Source organism: Bacillus rossius (genome assembly GCF_032445375.1).
Source record: "Bacillus rossius redtenbacheri isolate Brsri chromosome 4 unlocalized genomic scaffold, Brsri_v3 Brsri_v3_scf4_2, whole genome shotgun sequence".
In the NCBI taxonomy this organism is placed as follows: domain Eukaryota; kingdom Metazoa; phylum Arthropoda; class Insecta; order Phasmatodea; family Bacillidae; genus Bacillus; species Bacillus rossius.
This window is the reverse complement of record NW_026962011.1, coordinates 7,027,077-7,048,480: the sequence shown is the minus strand read 5'-3', so window position 1 is coordinate 7,048,480 and position 21,404 is coordinate 7,027,077. Positions and strand designations below refer to the sequence as shown.

Here is a 21,404-nt window from a genome sequence, read left to right as displayed (position 1 = left end):
TTTTCAGAAGTTTTGCCATCTCCAGTTAAAATGGCGCCAAAGAAGAGAAAAATTAACAACAAAAAGAATACTCCACTTCATCTAACATCACCCGAAAATATGAAGGAAAGGAAGGAAGGAGCAAAGAGAAAACTGTTGTTGGAAGAAAAAATAAATCAAATCAAATCACGAACATCAGAAGCATCAGCGACATGCCAAGAAAAAGTTAAAAAATATGTGAGGAAAATCTGTAATGATTCCAGTGACTCAAGTGATGTCCCATTTTCAGAAGACGAAGAAAACACACCATGTGGTTTCTGTGGAGTCCGGTATTATGACACCACATCTCAGAAGAAGGGAGAGTGGGTACAATGTCAAGAGTGCAACATTTGGTATCATGAACACTGCATAGGAGCTAGTGGACAAAAACAATTTAAGTGTGGAAAATGTGATTAAAGTACACATAAAAAATTCATAATTGTATGATCATGAGTGTTTAAATCCATTTTGACAGTTGTGTAAATATTTAAATTTCATTTTAAATTTCTGTAACCATTTATATTTTAATATTATATAATTTTTTAGGGGGGAAATTCTGATCCAATTAGCCCCACTTCCTGATCCGATTTACCCCTCCTTTTCAGAAAAGTGCATTATTTACGTGACAATATGTTTTGTGGTGTGTTTAAAGTTATATGGCATTTTTCAAATCTTATATTGTATTTTCTTGTTAAGAACACATAGAAGCACTGTAATTTTAATGCCTTACTAAAAATAATTAAATAGAAGTCTTGCAATTTGAGTCAAAAGTTGAAATGATTCAAATAGCCCCACCCTACCCTATACTAATATTATAAAGCTGAAGAGTTTGTTTGTTTGTTTGTTTGTTTGAACGCGCTAATCTCAGGAACCACTGGTCCGATTTGAACAATTATTTCAGTGTTGGATAGTATATTTATCGAGGAAGGCTATAGGCTATATTATATTATCAATAACATTAGGTATCCTTACTAAAAGTCCAATTTAGAATCAAATGCGTTGGAGGGGTTAGATACAACATGCAGTACACGTACGAAGTGTGTGTTGACAGAGCCGCAGGCGCTAGAAGTTTATTATTGCCTATTAACATTGTTGCCACGCACTAGATGCCTTATCATTCTTAATTTTCCCATACAAGTAAAAAACACCCGTGTGATATTAACAACGAAGCAATCAGTACCCTCATATAGAATACATAGAGATAGTGTGAGGTATATATGTAGATATAAAGAGATAAATACAGATAGAGAGATACATAGATATACAGGACAATAGATGTAGATAGAGATAAATATATATTTAGAGACATGGATATATTATTTGTATGTGTGTAACTACTTCAAACATATTACAAAACAAAACTGAATGAGGCATTGCAATGCATGCCGAGCATTAGCTAGATAATGGAATATTTTCAATATTAGTAATCCCTTATTTTTCAGTTTTTTTTTTCTACATTGCTTTATAGAGTCTAGATTACATACAGACCAGGTAAATAACTATAAACTGGCAGAACAACGTCTGTCGGGATCTGAAATTGATATCAATTATTTTGCACACTTGACATTCAAATTAAGAAGACAATTACTAACTAAATCTGATCTCTAAACAGTTCCCCTTCACCCTGTGTTCAGCCCGGGCAACGCTGGGTACTGCAGCTAGTACTTTAATAAAGTAACGTAATAAACCGTTTATATTTATCCAGTAGGCAGTCATTCAAGCTTTAGGGTGGCCACTTCACCCACCTTCCCCTAAATGTTATACAATCATTTAATTTTCATAATTTTTTCTCAATTTGTTCTTTATTTAAGTGTTTAATAGCATACAAATTACAATTTACAGAGTTTTGACCGAAATTGTAAGAATTAAAGAGCTGTTTATATCAAATCAAATTTAATCGAGATATTGTTCAACACAAAAATATTTCATTAACATAAAATCATTTCACCAGAAATTTATTTTCTAAACCCTTGTTAACTGATGCTCATTCATTTACATCTTTATGATGAAGACAAAATGTATAATATCACATCAGTTTTTTTCAAAAATTAGTAAATACATACATTATTTAATTTTTCAAAGCACCAAGTAGGCCTATTTACACTGTCGTGTTTTTATTGTAATTATAAGTTCATTAAGACGCTTAATGGCATTAAGTATCCATTCAATATTTATTTTGTACAGTTATCTCTGTTTTAAAAAATATTGACATTGTATCATGTATAACGTTAATTGACAGATTTTCTATACATCGGAGTTTAAATAATGTATTTTAAGCCTCTTTTTGAAAAATCGCTAAGAAATATTTTGAGTTTAAAATTTTTCAAATGTTTTCTGTACACTATTTTAGGTTATTTTTATTTTGTTTTGTTTTAATACGTGAATGTTTATTCTCGATCGTTCTACTTCTACAAAGAATAATAGAATGTATTTTTTAGTTTTAGGTCTAACTTGTTAACCAACATTAGAAATACCATCATTGACATTTACTAAGGTCACCTATGAATTTTTCATTGAGTATTTTATTTTATTTTGCAGTGAAATACAATAAATAACTTCCCAGTTTTAACTGTGTTTTGCTATATTAAGTGCATAAGCATATATTAAAATAAGAACTCCATCTAATATTGTACCTTTTTATGCATTTTATTTTTGAAAAAATGTTTAATTTATTTTGTGCCTCTCAATTTTAGGTGAAGTTCCTAACTACTCGCAAGATATCTCGAGTTTTGGCACCTGATTTATCCCACAAGAGTGTATTTTCAGTAATAAGAAGAGGATTCTGTCGAATGAAACCCTTATTCAAAACTCCACTGCTACCAAGAGCTTTGCTTATTTTCACTCTGAACTTTGGTGCAATATATGGGTAAGTGCCTATATTTTCGAAAAAACAGGCCAGTTTTTTTTTTTTTTTGCATATGAATAAAAACTCTATTTCTTAATTTCGTGAAGATTCTCATTAAAATATTTACTCTAAAAAGATCTTATTTTCTAAATGATTATACACATGCATGTCATTGGTTCGATTTCCTTGATAAATGCTGGTGGGCTGATCACGACTACATGGAAATATAGTTGTATTTTTTGTAGAGTCGAAGAAATTATTTTCTGCACCGACTGTAAAAGGATGAAAATTACATTTCAGTACATACAAACATAATATTAAATGCGAATGATAACATGTTGTTATGCACAGAGGCTTGAGATACAGCCAGTGGGCCAACTCGGCGCTGGTAACTTGAACAGTACCGAGGTCTGAAATGTAGCACAGTCCTCGCCACGGGAATTGCTCAGTTTACGAGCGTCGAGCCGTTATCCAAATGTTTCGGAGCCTACTGTCATCTACCGTAGCCTTGAGCGCAGCATTCTTCGAATGATTTCTACTTTAGTGTAAAGTAAATTAAGTAATAGTGGGAAATATTTAAGTTAAATTATTTGTAAGTGCTAAACTTACATGATTGTCAAACGAATCTACCTTTACAAGATCAATTGTGTTCAAAATTTAAGTCTTATGGTCAGTTGGCAGCACCCAAATGGAAAAAAAATAATATGACGGACGTGGCGAAAGTTGTGAATCGGTCGGTCAGTTGGACCGACAGACGGGCGGACGGATGGATTCTATAATTAAAAAATATATATTTAAATTCAAAATGTTTTTTCAGAACTGTTAACACAAATAATCTACTTCAAGTTCGAAAGTAAACTGTATAATTTAATATAAGTTGGTAATGTCAGTATACTATTCAATGCTTGAAGGAACTACGGTGTCAGCAACTGTAGTTATATCTTTGAGCTATGTTGATTTGGTTGGTTTTAAGTGAAATTTATTTATGTGAATTTAGTATTGTAAAAGTGTAAAAATCTTTGAAAGTTATGATCAGCTAAATTGAGTTTATATAATTTGTAAAAAGAAAAAAAGACATTGATATTACACTTAAAATCTTAATCAATATAGTTTTATTTACGAAATAACACTGCGATAAAGATTTTACGCGTGCTATTTTGTATTAATACCTAGGTGTACGAATATTTCTTCTTATTTTCAGAGATTAAAGTATGCATTAACTGAGTCTGAATTTTGTTATTGGTGTTCAAACTGTTTGTAAATAAATGTCGTTGAACTTGAATACATTGTACCATAATGATTTAAAAACACAAATTTTCAATTCCTTTAAGAAATATAAAATTGATTACGGGGTGAAAATTTTATGAAAATTATAGAATATTGTTTGGTAAACACTTATGATTTGGAGGGGGGGGGGGGGTGTTTCTGAGTTCGCAAACAGTTGACAGTTGTCCATGTAAAAAAAAATATGGTATTGTTTTTCTTTCAATTAATGACGCAGTCCCTCCCCCATGTCATCTGGGTTGCATCAGTAATTGTCACACCAATACAGACCTGTGAAGTGTGATTTTGTTCGTTTAGATGTTTTGCATAGTAAAATTGTGTTTGTTTAAACGTTATTATTCATTCGCGTCTCTGGATTTTTCCAAGGATATGCTAAGACAACACGCGCAGGAACACGACATAAAAAACAAACATTATTGAAATAGATCTCTCAGAGAAGACCGTGTATTGTTGGCAGCAAGAAAATATATTTCAGAAATTCTCATTTCAAATTTTACTTTACAAAATACATACAATGTTTTAGATACATAAAAAAAATCATTACGTTCCAAAGTTGTGTCTAAATATTTTGTGTTCTATGACGTACAGAGTAGGCCTACACTGAAAGGAGGACAACGCTAATTGGAAAGAGAGAGTTAAATGCCCACTGCAATCTGAGGACGAGGCAGAGTAAGGAAAAGCTGCGGCGTGTCAGTTGTCAGTACAGGTCCGTTGTCTTCCTGCGCAGAGTGAACACGTTGAAGCAGTGGCTGCCGCAGCTGTTCGCCACCATAGAGGAGTACGACCACCTGCAGGTCGAGCTGAACATCACGAGCTCCCGCGGAGTATCCCTCTGCGAGATGGTCGACTTCGTGGCGGCCCAGGACGACACGGCCCAGCTGCGCCAGTCCGGCACGGGACACTGCAGCGTGGTGGGTGCATGGGCGCACACTCGACACAACCTGTCAACAAGCTTTGACAACTCTAACTACAGGAGTTCCCCCCCCCCCCTCCTACTTTTTTTTTCGACATCTTTGATTGTATTAAATTTGTCTACCCCTCAGCAAGTTATTCTTTCGTCTTAGTTCACTGTCCTACCATAAAACTATCGCGCACATTACAGTCAGCGAGAAACTTGTGCCAGGCTATACAGGAAAGTTTCCATAAATCAAAGATGGATGCTGTAAAACGTGGACAACTTGCGGAGCGGTGGCTACAAAGTTCCGTCATGAAATGTTTCAGTTAAAAGCATGGGAAAATAAATAGCGCATGAAATCGGTATTTTTTAGGATCAGTTTCATCATAAAAACCTGTCCTAATAGACACGCGAATATTGTCATTGGGGTACTTACTAGTTCATGGGCATTTACAGCTGTCAAAGAGTGAACGTTAACACAACACTGCTTAAGATCGAGCACGAAAAACAAAACGTGAACACGCGACTTCTGGCTAGTTTATTTTTAGGTGTTTTCGAGTGTCTCTTCCTCCAGCCGAATGACAGCCAGTCGACGTCACTCGCCAGGTGACGGGCGGGCGGTAGACGTTGCGTAAGGCTGCGTGTACACATTGCGTTGGTCGACGTCCGTTGCTGCGGTGAAACCAACGGACGTTGATCTGTACTCGTGTTCCCACATACAGCGGTAGCGTTGTGCTTGCATTCGATCGTAAGTCATGGAGCGTGTAAGTGTAGTGTGCTTGGCGGAGAGTCTAGGTTTGCTAGACAAACCTCGAAACAAAAGAAAATACTGGGTGCATCCGTACAACAAAGAGAGAGCATCTTCTAACAGGTTCAGATCGTTTTTTGAAGAAGTTAGGAAGCACGAAGATAAATTTTTTAGTTACTACAGAATGTCAGTCAAATCATTTGACGAACTTTTGGAAATCGTGCGACCTCAAATTACCAAGATGGATACATGTTGGAGAAACCCATTAACTCCTGAAGAAAGACTTTCAATAACACGAAGGTAGGTAACAAACTTTATTAATATTTAAGTGATTGTGAACAATTTTGCACATTACAGCTGCAAGGGTTATTTCAGATATCTGCACTGCTATGATGGGACATGAAATCAGGCGATGGTGTAGGTTCCGAAACACTGTATGATGGTGAGGGTCGGTACTCAGGTGAAGTGTCATGTTGGCTGCTTGATGCTACAGGATTTTGAAAAGGGTGAAGCTGAAAAGTGAGCTGTTGTGATGGAGGGGCGGTTGCGACGTGTGCAGCCCTTTCATATGTCGTCGAGGGTCGGGACAAGTTGAAGGTGTGCTGATGGCTAGTTTGGAATGTTGGATGGGCAGTAGGCGCTGTTTTTTCCTTAACTGAAATCATGAAATTTATAATGTGTTGTTGAAACCTGAGTTTTTCAATATCACTTCACGATTTGTACATGGGAAGCAGTGAAAGGAGATACATTTTATCTGGGTCACTTGTATCTTCGGGCTGGTTAAGTTTGTTTAGAAGTTCTGTTTGAAATTTCGTCATTATTGTATTTTGTTGCGGCCGGCGGTGTTTGAAAGTTTCTTCTAGATGAACGGACGATGAGGAGGCAGAAGTGGATGTGCTTGGTGATACGTTTGATGTTTCTTGGTTGCCGATTTCTGTTGGCGTGTCTTGGTCTTGTTCGCCCAGCTCGTCTTCTGTCATGTTACCAGTAGTTCTGAAAATAAAAGCATAGCACAAGTTGTAAAATAAAATTGACGTATAGATATTGAGGGGACCGCCTTCGTAGGGATACGTCCGCTGTATTAAGCCAAAAAGTAGTTCGGAGTTAAGGGTGGTACTGGCATATGTGCCAACAACAGTTTCATAGCCTCTAAGCGCGGAGCTCTGTTTGCGTGTAGTGTTTTCGTAATCCATGTTTTGTACGGGATTTTATTGTTGCACTAATTTGACAAAACATTGAAGCATGTTCGTTGAGTGGTTTCATACAGTATTTCAATGGCAAGCTAACTGTAATTCATTCTGTACTTTAATGCAAGGTAACTTTAATTCATTAAGTATTTTAATTCGTTAAGTACTTTAATGGCAAGCTGCGCCTCTAAAACTGTCTTTTCCTGGTGAAAAACTGTAACAATACCGAAGCTTTCGAGAGACGTGCAGTAGTACAGTAAACTTTAATCTGTATTATATAAATTACTTTTGAAAACATCTGATAATACGAAATACGAATTACTGCACTGTTATGTTCTAGGAAGGCGAGCCTCTTAATAATCATTACAATTTTATATTTCGTAGCAATAGTTCAACTTACCTCCTTTTCTGAAGAGAATTAAGCAAAAACTGAAGAGCATTGGCAAATACATATTTCCTTTTCTTCCCTCCCGGTGCTCCGCTTTTTTCTGCATTGATAGAGCGGACGAAATTGTCTCTTATATTTCGCCACTTGTTTTTGATTTCGGTAACTGCAACAAAAGGAAAAAAATAAAAAAAAATAACAATTTTTGTGAAACATGTGAAGGAAGCACATGGTTGAATCAGCTCTATATTTTTGATTGCCAGTATTCATATAAATATTGTATTGTTTCAATTAACCATTGTTCGTAGTGCATTCTCTATAGTATGGACAGTAACCGTAAACATTTAGCATTGTTCGGTCAACAGTGTGTATTATGATACCATTAAGAACTACAACTAATAAATATAACTAACGTACTGATTGTTTCGTGTCCGAGATTTGTAACGAATTAAATTTTTCAATGTGACGTTACAGTCATTTCGTTATATTTGTTGCAGGTACCTGGCGACTGGAAGCACCTACGCTTCCCTACAACTTGAATACTTAGTTGGGAAAACAACTATTTCTAAAGTTGTCGCCGAAACTTGCCAAGTAACCTGGGATTGTTTGCATTGCACGGAAATGCCCGAACCAACAGTGCAGCAGTGGATCGAGATCGCTGACAATTTCTACAGAAAGACTAATTTTCCCAACTGTGCAGGTGCGGTAGATGGGAAACACATACGGTGTATTAAACCTTGCAGATCGGGGTCGAAGTACTTTAATTATAAAAAATACTTCTCAGTCGTGCTGATGGCAGTTGCGGATGCTGATTTACGCTTTGTTGCTATAGACGTAGGGGCATATGGACAAGAAGGAGATTCAACAGTTTTTAGAGATACTGTTCTTGGTAAAAAGTTGTTTTCAGGTACATTGAATTTACCACCTCCAAAATGTTTGCCAAACACCTATTTTAAACCACAGCCTTTTGTCATGGTTGGTGATGAAGCATTCAGACTTCAAACAAATCTTCTTCGCCCCTACCCACAGCGTAATCTCGATGCCCGTAAAAGGGTTTTTAATTATGTCGCTGCAGAAGATACGTGGAATGCGCATTCGGGGTGCTCGCTAATAAATGGCGTGTTTTGCACACCCCAATACTGTTGCATCCTGACAATATTGACAAAGTAGTAAAAGTGTCTTGCGTCCTGCATAATTTTGTGCGCAAACGAGACGGTGTTAATTGTGAGGACTCCGAATCACATACATTCGTGGATGTCAGTGATTTCGGACGTAATGCTTATGATCAAGGTGTAGGCGTTAGGGACTTTTTTGCTGATTATTTTATGGGACCAGGAGCAGTCCCTTTCCAAAAGCCCTATATGTTCTAAATGACTTTTATGGACTCCACACAATGTGTCTAATGATGCAGTTTGTTCGTCGTAATGTTTGTTCCAAACACTGTTTCCTGAATTATCTGTGTGTGTTAAATAATTAACAAAATGTACTCATTGCAAATACGATACATTAAAGAAACAATTGTAACAATGTCACATAATTATGCTGTAACATATATAGGCCTAATAATAACATTTACGACAATACAAATAGTGTGTTTTTCTTACCTTTTGTTCTTTTCTCCGATTGAGACAGTTGTTCCCAATTATCAACCAGTTCTCCTGCCACTGTCAACCAACACTTCTCTTTAACTGTTAAGTCTTTAAAAAACTCGTCAGTTTTGTCCCAAAGTGGAGGATTATCTTGAACCAATGCTATCAACTTGTCACAATCCATAGCAGACAAAAATAAATTGCAGGCAGTTGTATCGACGCAGGCCGTTGAACGTGTACTGTGGGAACAGATCCGTCTGTTTGTTTGTGTCCTACCCCCACGCATCACGGTGCGGTGGACGTTGGCACCGCGACAGTCGCCGGTAGGAAATCCCCAACGACTGGTAAAAACACGCAACGGCGAGTGTGGGAACGGCCACACTGATATCTACGTGTTTACTCCTGTTCTCCGTCACCGCACCGCAGCAACAGACGTCGACCAACGCAATGTGTACACGCAGCCTAACGTATCACCAAGCACATCCACTTCTGCCTCCTCATCGTCCGTTCATCGAGAAGAAACTTTCAAACACCGCCGGCCGCAACAAAATACAATAATGACGAAATTTCAAACAGAACTTCTAAACAAACTTAACCAGCCCGAAGATACAAGTGACCCAGATAAAATGTATCTCCTTTCACTGCTTCCCATGTACAAATCGTTAAGTGATATTGAAAAACTCAGGTTTCAACAACACATTATAAATTTCATGATTTCAGTTAAGGAAAAAACAGCGCCTACTGCCCATCCAACATTCCAAACTAGCCATCAGCACACCTTCAACTTGTCCCGACCCTCGACGACATATGAAAGGGCTGCACACGTCGCAACCGCCCCTCCATCACAACAGCTCACTTTTCAGCTTCACCCTTTTCAAAATCCTGTAGCCTCAAGCAGCCAACATGACACTTCACCTGAGTACCGACCCTCACCATCATACAGTGTTTCGGAACCTACACCATCGCCTGATTTCATGTCCCATCATAGCAGTGCAGATATCTGAAATAACCCTTGCAGCTGTAATGTGCAAAATTGTTCACAATCACTTAAATATTAATAAAGTTTGTTACCTACCTTAGTGTTATTGAAAATCTTTCTTCAGGAGTTAATGGGTTTCTCCAACATGTATCCATCTTGGTAATTTGAGGTCGCACGATCTCCAAAAGTTCGTCAAATGATTTGACTGACATTCTGTAGTAACTAAAAAATTTATCTTCGTGCTTCCTAACTTCTTCAAAAAACGATCTGAACCTGTTAGAAGATGCTCTCTCTTTGTTGTACGGATGCACCCAGTATTTTCTTTTGTTTCGAGGTTTGTCTAGCAAACCTAGACTCTCCGCCAAGCACACTACTCTTACACGCTCCATGACTTACGATCGAATGCAAGCACAACGCTACCGCTGTATGTGGGAACACGAGTACAGATCAACGTCCGTTGGTTTCACCGCAGCAACGGACGTCGACCAACGCAATGTGTACACGCAGCCTTAAACAAACAAGACGGAGACGGAGACGTGAAACAGCAGTCAGGGCATCGGGTTCAAAGTGTGACAGCTGAGGGGGTAGGAGATAGCCTACTAAGGGTGGAAGGCTTTCTATCACAGTGGCCGAGTGGTTAAAATTATAGAGCGTTTAAGCGAAGAAGAGCGCCGGAGTGCCTCACAATATAACAAATTAATAGTAAAACTAAATTTAAGCACCGATAACCCCAAGGTTAGTAGAGGGAAGTTGCCTCGGTCCCGTAAGCGCTGTGTAGCCAGCCGGCCGTGGGTGGGTGACGTCACTAGCAGTCCCGCAGCTGCCGGCCTGCCCGTTATTTGTCTGCCGCTTCCGGCCACAGCAACAAGTGTCGCGTCTTAAAATAAACTCATAGATCGAACACGTTGTTAACACTATTACAACGACCCTTCCATAATTGTTCCATTATATTTATACTCGGTCTAATACTTATATGGCTGCCATTATTATAAATATTATTTACCCCCCCCCCTCCCAAAAATATCGTAATAAAGTAAGTTAACACGCGAAAAACAAAGATTCCATTCATATGATAAGCACAAAAATTATTATGTACATAAAAAACCATTTCGCATACAAATTCAGGTCTTAAATGCCTAAGTACTTCATGTAACAATTGTTTTGTATTTTTTAATTTTTTTTTCCTCCTGTCGTCTGACATGGCACCAGAAGTTCTCTTGGTAGATTTTCGGGATTCTTCTGAAAGACACTTCATCCTTATGAATGTTCTTTGAAGAACAAAGGCTCTGATAATTTTCTTTGGAATATCATTTAAGGAAGGAGCAATATTATCCACCTATTTCGTCACGACGCCTGGGCCTTTTAGAAGTTCTTTACCATGATAATTTTGAAATTCACACTCAAGCTGTTTTGCTTGACATAACCATAGTTCAGACGGTATAGGCTACACAATCCCCCATAAGACAGATGGTTGACCCACAATCATGCAGTTGGTCTTAATTCGCCTCATTCCTACTTTCTAAGTAGGAGAACTCTGATTTGAGTTTTTTTGCCACCCAACCACAAAGGTATTCAAAAGCATTTTCTTCTAATTCAGCAGAAAATTTAAATTCTGTTTGTGTTGTAATGATATCATTCGCGGTAATGTTTCCTTCAGACTTGCCATCTTCTTTAAGAAAATTTGTTTTTTGATTTTTCAGTTTTACTTACTGAATCAAAAAGACCGCTTAATTAAAGCACTTTGCTTGCCACAAAATCCGTGTCATCTGAAGCAGCAGTCGTATTTGTGTTCGTCCGTAGCACACCTTGGTTTTTTCCTAAAATTTTCCTCCTCAGGCGGTATAGTGCGTCTAAAGGCGTGGGATGATCGTTTAATCCTCCACGGGTGCGAATCTGCGAAAACAATTTTTCAATAATGTCTTGATTAAGACGATGAGTCAATATGTAACTAATACCATGTGCCAGTTTCAGATCTCTGTAAAGAAGCTTTAATGATTTCGTGGACACAATGACAACTTTCTGGAAAAGTTGCATTTTTTTTTTTTTTTTTCCCGCAGCAACGCAATTTACTTATTGTTTCAATCATTTTGTTTAAAATTTCGTCTTGAGCAGTTAATTCTTGGTCGTATGCTTTTCGGGATGGTTCGCCAATATTACGGGGTATATAACAGTTCATGGTGTCAAACCATTGGTCACAGGAGAATAAAGTCTGCAGTTTCTTGTGCAACATTCTTGTCAATTCTGGGCAGTTAAGTTTTCAAAGCGATAGCAGTGGTTCGTGACAATAATTCACTTGCTTTCCTTACATTCTGCCGCTACGTTTTTTCCACCGATATATGTGTCTTTGTAGTTTGTGGCATATTTTGAGATCTGAGGATTCTTCTGCATTTATAAGGGCTTCGACTGGTCCTTTATTAATGTGTATGTTACCAGGTAAATTGAACCCTGTATCCAAAAACCAATTCCTGATGAGTTTCAAAAGATGTGGCGGATCAGCAAACACATAAATTTTCTCGGTTTCTGCACTAGGGTGGTTAAAAAATGTCTTGTCTGTACTAATTCCCATTTCCTTCCATAGGCCTACATTTCCTCCCCCAAGATCACTTACTATGGCTTTCACCACGTATCCTGCACCCCGAAGCTTATCAATAATTGACAGAAGAATATGTTTTATCATTTTTGTGTCAAAATTTATGTAAAGTGGCTGCTTCCATTCAGAAAACAAGCCTCGAGCCATTAAAACTTGCATGTATGAAAAAGGTCCGACAACTTCATCTTTTTTCACATCGTATTCCAAACATCTCTTTACTTTAACTTCGTCAAATTGCAGGAATGCTATGCGTTCTTTATCAATCAGTTTTGATCCGGCACCTTCAAGATACTGAAACATGTGATGAAGTAGGCCCTCGCGCATTTCCAAAGATAATGCCCACCTCTGAAGCGTGGATATACCTGGCAAAGGGATATTAATTTTTTTTCTTCAGAAAAATATAGCAACGTTTTCTTAGGTACCTTAATGTGAACGCCAAAGATATTTCATCCACCTCACATGTTACCTTATTCCAAGAAGCAACCCTATTTGATTTTTCGTAAACAACGACAGCACTTGGAAACATTTTTTTGGTTCTTTAAAATCTTTTACATTCTTTCTCTTCAAGTTATTATTTTCTTTCTTTAATTTTTAAATATTTTTGGCATCTGAGAGAAGTTTATTTTCTAAAAGTAATACTTTATGTTTCAGAATTTCATTTTCTTTTTTCAGTTTTTCTTTATTTTCTAATTACCTTATTTCTAGCACTGAGGCTGCTAGATTAGATTACACTTATTTCTTGCGGTTCTTTTATCATCTCTATTGCAATATTTTTGTTTTGTCTTGAATTGTACCGAGAATTACATTCTACAGAATTTGTATCCTCCCGGTGAATATGATTCTTAGACAACAAATTTAGAGATGGTACAGCAGATTTCTTCAAAACTTTCTTCGGTTCAGTTTTGAACAGTTCAGCCTCTAGATCTCTTTCATAGTCCTCGACCATAAAATGATCTGAACAAGCATAAGAAGTATCAGGATTGAATTTATCTTGTCGTTTGCAGCGTTGCACCCATTGGCTTCTGAACACAATTTCTTTTGGAAATCTGTGGTATATGACTTTTTTTTTGTTTTTTCACGACGATTTTTACAAACTGCTACAGCACACCCAGTCCCGGGCATTTTACCACACAGCAAACTAGTATTGAACCTACATTAATGTTATAAAATATTCGTTCAAACGCCGAACACTGCACAATTTGACGTTTATCAGGCTAGGAAATAAAACTCAACACACCCGCGAGGTACACATAAAGTAGCTGAACTCGTCGTGCACATAAAGATGAAACTAGAAGTACGCATGTCATGAAATCGCCTCTATTACAGTGTGTCCAGTTTTTTTGGGACGGAAAGATAAATTTGTGAAAGCGCGCGCGTCTTGACTGGGGGGACGGGACGGGAGCAAGGTCGAGGCGGTGTACTGCAAGTGACGTCACTTCGCTGCCTGCGCAGAAAGATGCGCGCCCGTCTGAGGCAACCTCCCCTTCTACTAACCTTGGGATAACCCGACTATATATGTGTGTGTGCGTGTGTGTATTTATAACTTTGGAGTTAACATTCACCCTTGAGCTGAAATTTTGTTAGGTACCGTCAGTTGGGGTAACATATGTACATATGTATCATCACATCTAATAAATATTTTGAAGAGTTGTAACATGGTTTAACATGTTTTTTGTCTTGAGCCAAAGTTACCCTCAAAGGGCCAATGTTACCCCAACTGACGGTACTTAAGTTGCAATAGCAAACATCTAATGTCTACCCTAAGTTTTATATATATTATATATTCTCTATATATGTTTTCAGCTCAAGAATGAATGTTAACTCCAAAAAAAGATCGAGGTAAAAAAAAAAAAACGAGCATTGCCTACCTAGAAGACAAATGAAAATCAACGTCCTTGAATGCTGAGCTGGTACAAACCCACTACTGCTACTGGTCTTAATTAAAGAGTCGAGCATTCCAAAAATTATACTGGTTGTGACCATAGCACTAAAACTAATTGTGGGCTTTTGTTTTTCTTCAAGGCCATGATGGAGAACAGTGTTTATATCCGCACACTGATAACTGCAGTAGTTTCCATGCTGGGTTTCCTGGCTGCAGGACTTATTGTGAACCTCTTAGGCAAGAAGACAATGGCAAGTGAGTTTCATCTTCATTAATTGTTTTGTTACTTATTATATAAGCAGCATGAGAAACTTGCCCACCATTCCAGTTCTTTCAAAGCACACCTCAATATCATTCCAATAAGGATATGTAAGTCAAGCTATTACAAAGCCACCCAATGTGCTTGAAATGTCAAAGTAAGGCTTGCAAATGCCAAACATCTGAAAAACCACAAGCTGGGAACATGCATCACCAAATTGGAGGTTTTCTTTTGAGACTGCCCATCATCAGTCGTCCCAATGAAGCCCTTTCCGTATTCACTAGCTGCTAACCCTGCTATCTCCTAAGCACAGACATATAAATATGTAAATACACAGTGTAAACAATCACAACAATCTTAAATGGGTACGGATCTGAATAATTATTGTGCTCTTTTCTTTTAATTTTCATTAAGTATGAAGAGCCACTGGCTTTCTCAAAATGAATAATTTGCAATGCCGTCGTCCGGGGTCTCGGGTTCGAGTCCCGGTGCGGTTCCTAGCGGGAGTGGCTGTTGCAAATGTAATGAGTCCGGGTGGGCGCCAGACTAGCTCTGGTGCTAGTCGGTAGTTGGGTCGTGGGGTCGATTGCCCTGCGTGGCCCACTAGGACCGTCGGCGATGTTGCGTGGGTTTAAGGAATTCCCTACTCGGCGGTGATTGGGGATAGCAGGTTTAAAGAAGCATACGCTGAAATGAGGTAATAAATGACGGGCGTCATTTATTCAGGCGACGGTGGCTCTGGTGTAACTTTGTTGGTTACACGCCACGTTGTACAACAGGTGATGTCACAAGATACAAAAACTACACAATTACACGCAACTAAGTCTGAAAGTTACTTAATTAACGTGGCACAAGTTTACAAAAGGAATGTTACACGAGGTTGCGTTACACAAGTTTACGAATGTTACGTGGAGAGATGCGTCGCACAAGTTTACAAAAGAAATGTTACACGAGGTTGCGTTGCACAAGTTTACAAAGAAATGTTACAAAGTCACTAATTGTTCCGTATTATCGTGTCCCTAGGCGTTTCTGAGCCTGGCTGCTCAACGAGGGGTGAGGGTGATTGGAGGCGGCCAATCCCGTAAATCTGCGTATCGAGGCGGTGCTCGCGTCCACGGCAGTGGAGCGCGGACCGCAGCTAAATTCGCTCAAAAGTTCCCTTACGGGGAGTGTCAGTGCCGGAGCGACTGAGTTTAACCAAAGTTCTGTCCTCGGGAGACGGCCCGTACCGGATACTGAACCTACCCCGCAGACCAAGTGTGGTGCAGGGGGGGAGGGGTTTAGATTTATGCGGCCGGATTAGGTCCTGGACCGAAAAACTGGACCGGGTACACACGGAGAGATTATTAAAAGGGGTTTTAAGAATGACTATATTTACCAGAAATGAACTCGGTGTGGACAAAGGATTATGTCTCTCCGTGGGACGTGCGTCCGCCTCGGTCCACGAGTCGCGCTGTACTGGCGTCATGTCATGGCGTCCGGCCGAGGCTCGGTGGCCCTCGCGCCAGGGTTGACCTCATTACGTTAGTTTCTGATATGATATGTTAATAAGAGGATTTAATGATGTTAAATTCTTACATTAATTATAAAAGCTGAATCAAGGTCATTCGTCCCTTCTACAAATGAAAGTAATTATATTTAAGAATTATGTTTGAATTTTTACGTCACACCAGCGACTGTTCGTCTCTTGTCGGATTGCTCTGGTGGGGTTAATGATGCAACACAACGTTTGAATAATTATGTCATAAGGTCTGATTGGCTGATTCAGGCAGAAGGCCGCCAGGGGAACATTCACACGCGTATTGCTGTAGTTACACACGTGAGTGCCCGGGCACTCCTACGTCGCACTTTCGTTGACCAACTTCAAATAAATACGTAACACTGTTTAATAATCTATGTTTGTTTTTTAACGTGGTTGGTTTTAATGACGGTCTGTTTATTTTGGGGGGGCCGGGTTCTACCTTGGTTGCTGGTGGCTCGCCTGACTCGGGTGGGCCATGGCTAGGGGCGCGTTCCGTTAGCGGGGTTGCATACTGGCGGTTGCAGGTCGGGCTTTAGGGTGGCCTTCGGTCGGACGATATCAGCATGTTTAAGGAAAAAAACAAAAATCAAAGGCAGAAACTAGGCTCTACTGGCAAAAAAAAAAAAACGAGATGTTAATTTGAAAGTTGACAGAACCACCTTGGTAAATTAACAACTCATTAAAGACTGGCAAGTGCAACAAACACAACTATTTTAGAAACTAAAGAGGGTTAAAATAATTGTCCATGTGTCATAAATATCCTATATTTTACAAATACTTGGACTACTAAACATAATTATGTTGTGCATTCTGTACATAGAACCCCCCCCCCCCAATAGTTCGCCACTGTCACGGATACAATGGTCAGGACAGGTGTACTATGTTACTGGGTGCCAGGCGGGGTAATGAAACCCCGGTTACGAATGCACGCTGTGGCCAGGACTATCAGCAGATCCCAATCTCACCTCCTGGCAGCTCGCAGGTTGGACCTTCCTGATGCTCTGGTAATTAACGAGGCACCACCAAGTCGTCACGCCCTGAGATCCCCGATATCTCCGCACCCCTTTCTTTGGTGCACATTATATTGATGCCTCAAACATTTTTATGGATTACTTACTGGTCTAATTAACATAAAGGGACAGTCTCATTGGTACCTCAAATGAGTCAGGTAATATGCCATGGCTAACAAAACCCTCCCTTTATTTATTTCTCACGAAACCTCAACTCACAGTTTAAACAGTAAGGTTTAGATAATTTGATCGACACTTATAAACATTTCAACTTCACGTGTGCTTATATGAATTGTAGGTGTTTTATAGGTTTTTATCTTGCTAGGCATCAAGCAATGAGACGTCTGGGTAAGTGTGCAAAATATCACAACTTAGCTGCCTTTATAACAAACTTGCTGATGTCCCAAGTGTGAACATCTGGAGGTTCCCTTCTGTGGCACACTGCAATCTTGTACAATTTTCTGTCAAAGTTAACTGTTATGTGGCTCTTCCTCGGAAACCCTCTTAGAAATGCTTGATTTATGGTCTAGCTTACTCAATGCCAACTTGACTAACAGAGCAAATGTTTTGAACAGAACTGGATTAGAGATCTAAAAGATACACCAATTGATAACCACCCACTTGTAGAGCTAAGGCCGATATTCCAAGAGAAAAATAAGAGTTTAGGTGTTGAATATGCTACATATGTACCTTAAATGTATTCCTAGTGCACTGTAGGACATGGCCAGTCCCTTATTTTTTAGGTAATGTGGTTTGGTGTCCTATTGCCGATTTTTTGCCCAAAATCTACACATACACAGTTTTGAATTTTTCGTTGATTTCGTTTAGATGGCAGGCCCATGTCTGATGCTATTAACTCATATATAGTCATTTTTGTGATCATCAGGAGATGTACCCGAGTATGTTGGTGTACCAAATGAAACTTATTTTATTGCGAAACTAATCTAGAATACATTTTGTACACTCTGATTATTGTCATAACAAGAAATAATCACAATTTTAAAAGTACTTGAGAAAATTAGAAAGGCTGTTTTATTTATGTGCAATGGTGCTACTATCTCTAGTATTTTTAACTTAACAATTGTATCTATGGCTGCGAAACTACTAGAAACTACTAGAATCGTTGGAAATAGTTTCTGACCTCGCACATGGCACCATTTGATTCCTTACTGGATTCTATTTTGAAAAGTTCTGGAATAGGACCCGAGAGTCCTATAGCCCAGTCCTATGCCAGACGGAATCATTTCACTTGGCACATAGTAGGTACATGGCTTAGTGGGCTGATAACTCATTCATACATGTGGGTTGAATGGCACACTGCAAAATTGTTGTAAATAAACACTTTTAGCCCACTTTCTTTTTATTCTCAACCAGATTTACCACAAAAGACAATATGTAAATACATTTTAGATTACTCACAGATACAGCCTCGACAACCGTAAACACTGCAAAAAACAAAATACCATATACAAAAAAAACAATACTACCAACTTCTGAGTTCACATATTCTCGTTGATTTAATTATTTTCAACACCCTCCCTCAATTAAATCAACCAAGTAACTCATCAAACTTTACACATATGACTACTCTAGTCCCATTTGTTTTCTGAGCCTCTCAAAACTAGGCTTACTAAGAGCCTTTGTGAAAATGTCAGCTATTTGATCTTCACTTGACACATAACACAACACTACTGTCCCATCATTCACTTTCTCTTTAACAAAGTGATGGCGAACATCCATGTGTTTCAGTCGCTTGTTTTCAATGTTTGATGCAGCTCTGATAGCTGATTGGTTATCTTCAAAAATAGCTGTTGGTTCCCCACACTGCTGAGATAAATTTAGCTCCAGGGTCAGCTTCTTCAACCAGCATGCTTCTGCTACTGCGGCACTCAGAGCTACATACTCAGCTTCTGTCGTTGATAGAGCCACAGAAGTCTGCTTCTTAGACGACCACACCACTGTGGATTTTCCCAACTGGAACACATATCCTGATGTTGACTTCCGATCTTCAAGATCCCCTGCCCAGTCTGCATCGACGTAGCCTTGCAATTTACTTTGTCCTTTCCTGTATGTCAGACTCAAATTAATTGTCCCCTTAATATAGCGGAGTATTCTCTTCAGGGCTGTCATCAGTTCTTCATTTGCTTGTTCTTGGTAGCGGCTTAAGAAACTTACCGCCCAACAAATATCTGGTCTTGTACCTGACACTGCATACATAAAGCAACCAATGAGCTGCCTGCACCTAAGTTCAACGTTTCTCTCACTTCTCTCAGTATTATGAAGACTGACCTTTTGGTTTGGATCTATAGGTGTTCCCACGGGCTTACATTCTGTCATTCCAAACTTACGTAAGACACTTGTAAGGTATGAGGTCTGATTCAGCGTGGTTCTTCCAGTCGACAGGTTACGTTCAATCTTGATTCCTAGGTATGTTGAAACCATCCCCAGATTCTTCATTTTAAAATATGTGCATAATGTGTTTTTAATTGCTTCTATCCCCTTTTCATCTGTACCCACTAATAACACGTCATCCACATACAGGAGAATATACAGGCCACTTGATTCATCTTTCTTGTAGTACAGACAGAAGTCACTTGTGGACCTGGTGAATCCTTCCTTCTCCATAACTTTGTTGAACTTTGAATTCCAGTATTTAGGTGACTTCTTTAAGCCATACAAGGATTTGTTTAATTGTAGTACATTACCTTCTTCCACTGTTACACCTTTGGGCACTGATAAATAGACAGTTTCTTCTATGTCTCCGTAAAGGAAAGCTCCTGCTACATCCATTTGATGAATGGGCATGCCCTTATGATTTGCCATAGCTACAAGCACCCGCATTGTCGAAAGTCTTGCCACAGGGGCATATACATCAGATGAATCAAAATATTCCTGTTGCTGAAACCCTCTAGCAACAATTCTGGCCCTGAACACTGTTGGTGGGTCGCTTCTATCATCCCTTTTTGTTTTAAATACCCATTTTGTCTCTATAAGATTTACATCTGTCGGCCTTTTCACTTCAATCCATGTATTGTTTTCCTTTAAATTTTCCAACTCTGTTTTCATTGCAGTTTTCCAATTTTCTGACTCTACACTGTTTATGGCTTCTTCATATGTGTTGGGATCATCAGGTTCGCTCATGCACAACAAATTGAAATCATAATCAAATCTCTCCGGTTTACGCAACTTGTTCCTATCTCTTAAACACCTGGCCTCCAATGAACCCCTTTCTTCAACACTTTCACGCTTCTCCCAATTAATGTTTTCAGTTCTAGGTTTTTCCGGCGTTGGCTTTCTTGGTATGTCTGTATCAGGGAATTCTTCTTCCTGAAGGTTAGGGAAACCAAGAAAATCTTCCTTTTCATTATCCTCTATATCTTTCTGTGTCAGCGCACCTGGTATGGTTATTTCAACATGTGGCTTTTCTTCATGATTAGGAAATCCTAACAAGTGTTCTCTTTCTCCATTTTTCAAAGGTCCAGAGCTTGTTTGTAATGGTTCCCTGCAATCTCTCACATTTGAGAATTTTACGTTGCAGCTCACTGTCACCCTGTTTTCTTTTGGTAGGAAAATACGGAATCCTTTTGATGTTTCGCTATAGCCAACAAATATGCCTTTCTTGGATTTTGCATCCCACTTCTTACGGGTCTGATCAGCCACATGGATGTATGCTTCCGATCCAAAAACTTTCAACAATGTTATGTCATAGTTCTTACCCTCCCACAATTGATACGGTGTTTTGCCTGCAACTGTACTAGTACCGGTTCTATTTATCACATAGACAGCGGAGTTTACTGCTTCTGCCCACAGATGTTTTCCCAATTCCTTAGCTATCATCATAGTCCTGGCTGACTCAACTATTGTGCGCATCTCCCGTTCTATCCTTCCGGACTGTTCTGGACAGTATGGCACGCTTCTCTCATGAACAATTCCTAAATTGAATAACAGCTGTTTCACGTCATTGTTAACAAACTCTGTTCCGCAATCTGTACGAAGGATTTTAAACATCTCATCCTTCTGATTTCTAAACCAGGCTGCAAACGTCTTCAATTTTTCTCCAACTTCACTCTTACTTTTTAAGAAGTAGACAAACCGGAAATGTGAATAATCATCCTTTAGAAGCAAGAAATATTTAGATCCACCTATGGACTGAGTTTCCATGGGACCACACACATCTGCGTGTATTATTTCCCCGGTTTTTGAAGTTGTTG

General features: G+C 39.0%; 1 protein-coding gene across 3 annotated transcripts in view; it reads left to right on the top strand.

Moving 5' to 3' along the window:
• Positions 1-21,404, top strand: part of LOC134541921 (synaptic vesicle glycoprotein 2B-like) — a 39,675-nt gene that overhangs the window by 14,327 nt on the left and 3,944 nt on the right. Inside the window, exons 7-9 of one of the 3 annotated variants that reach the window (XM_063385666.1) lie at positions 2,712-2,884; positions 4,875-5,058; positions 14,543-14,657. In XM_063385666.1, the coding sequence (XP_063241736.1) occupies positions 2,712-2,884; positions 4,875-5,058; positions 14,543-14,657 (472 nt within the window). The other 2 variants (XM_063385667.1, XM_063385668.1) reach the window with 2 other exon arrangements.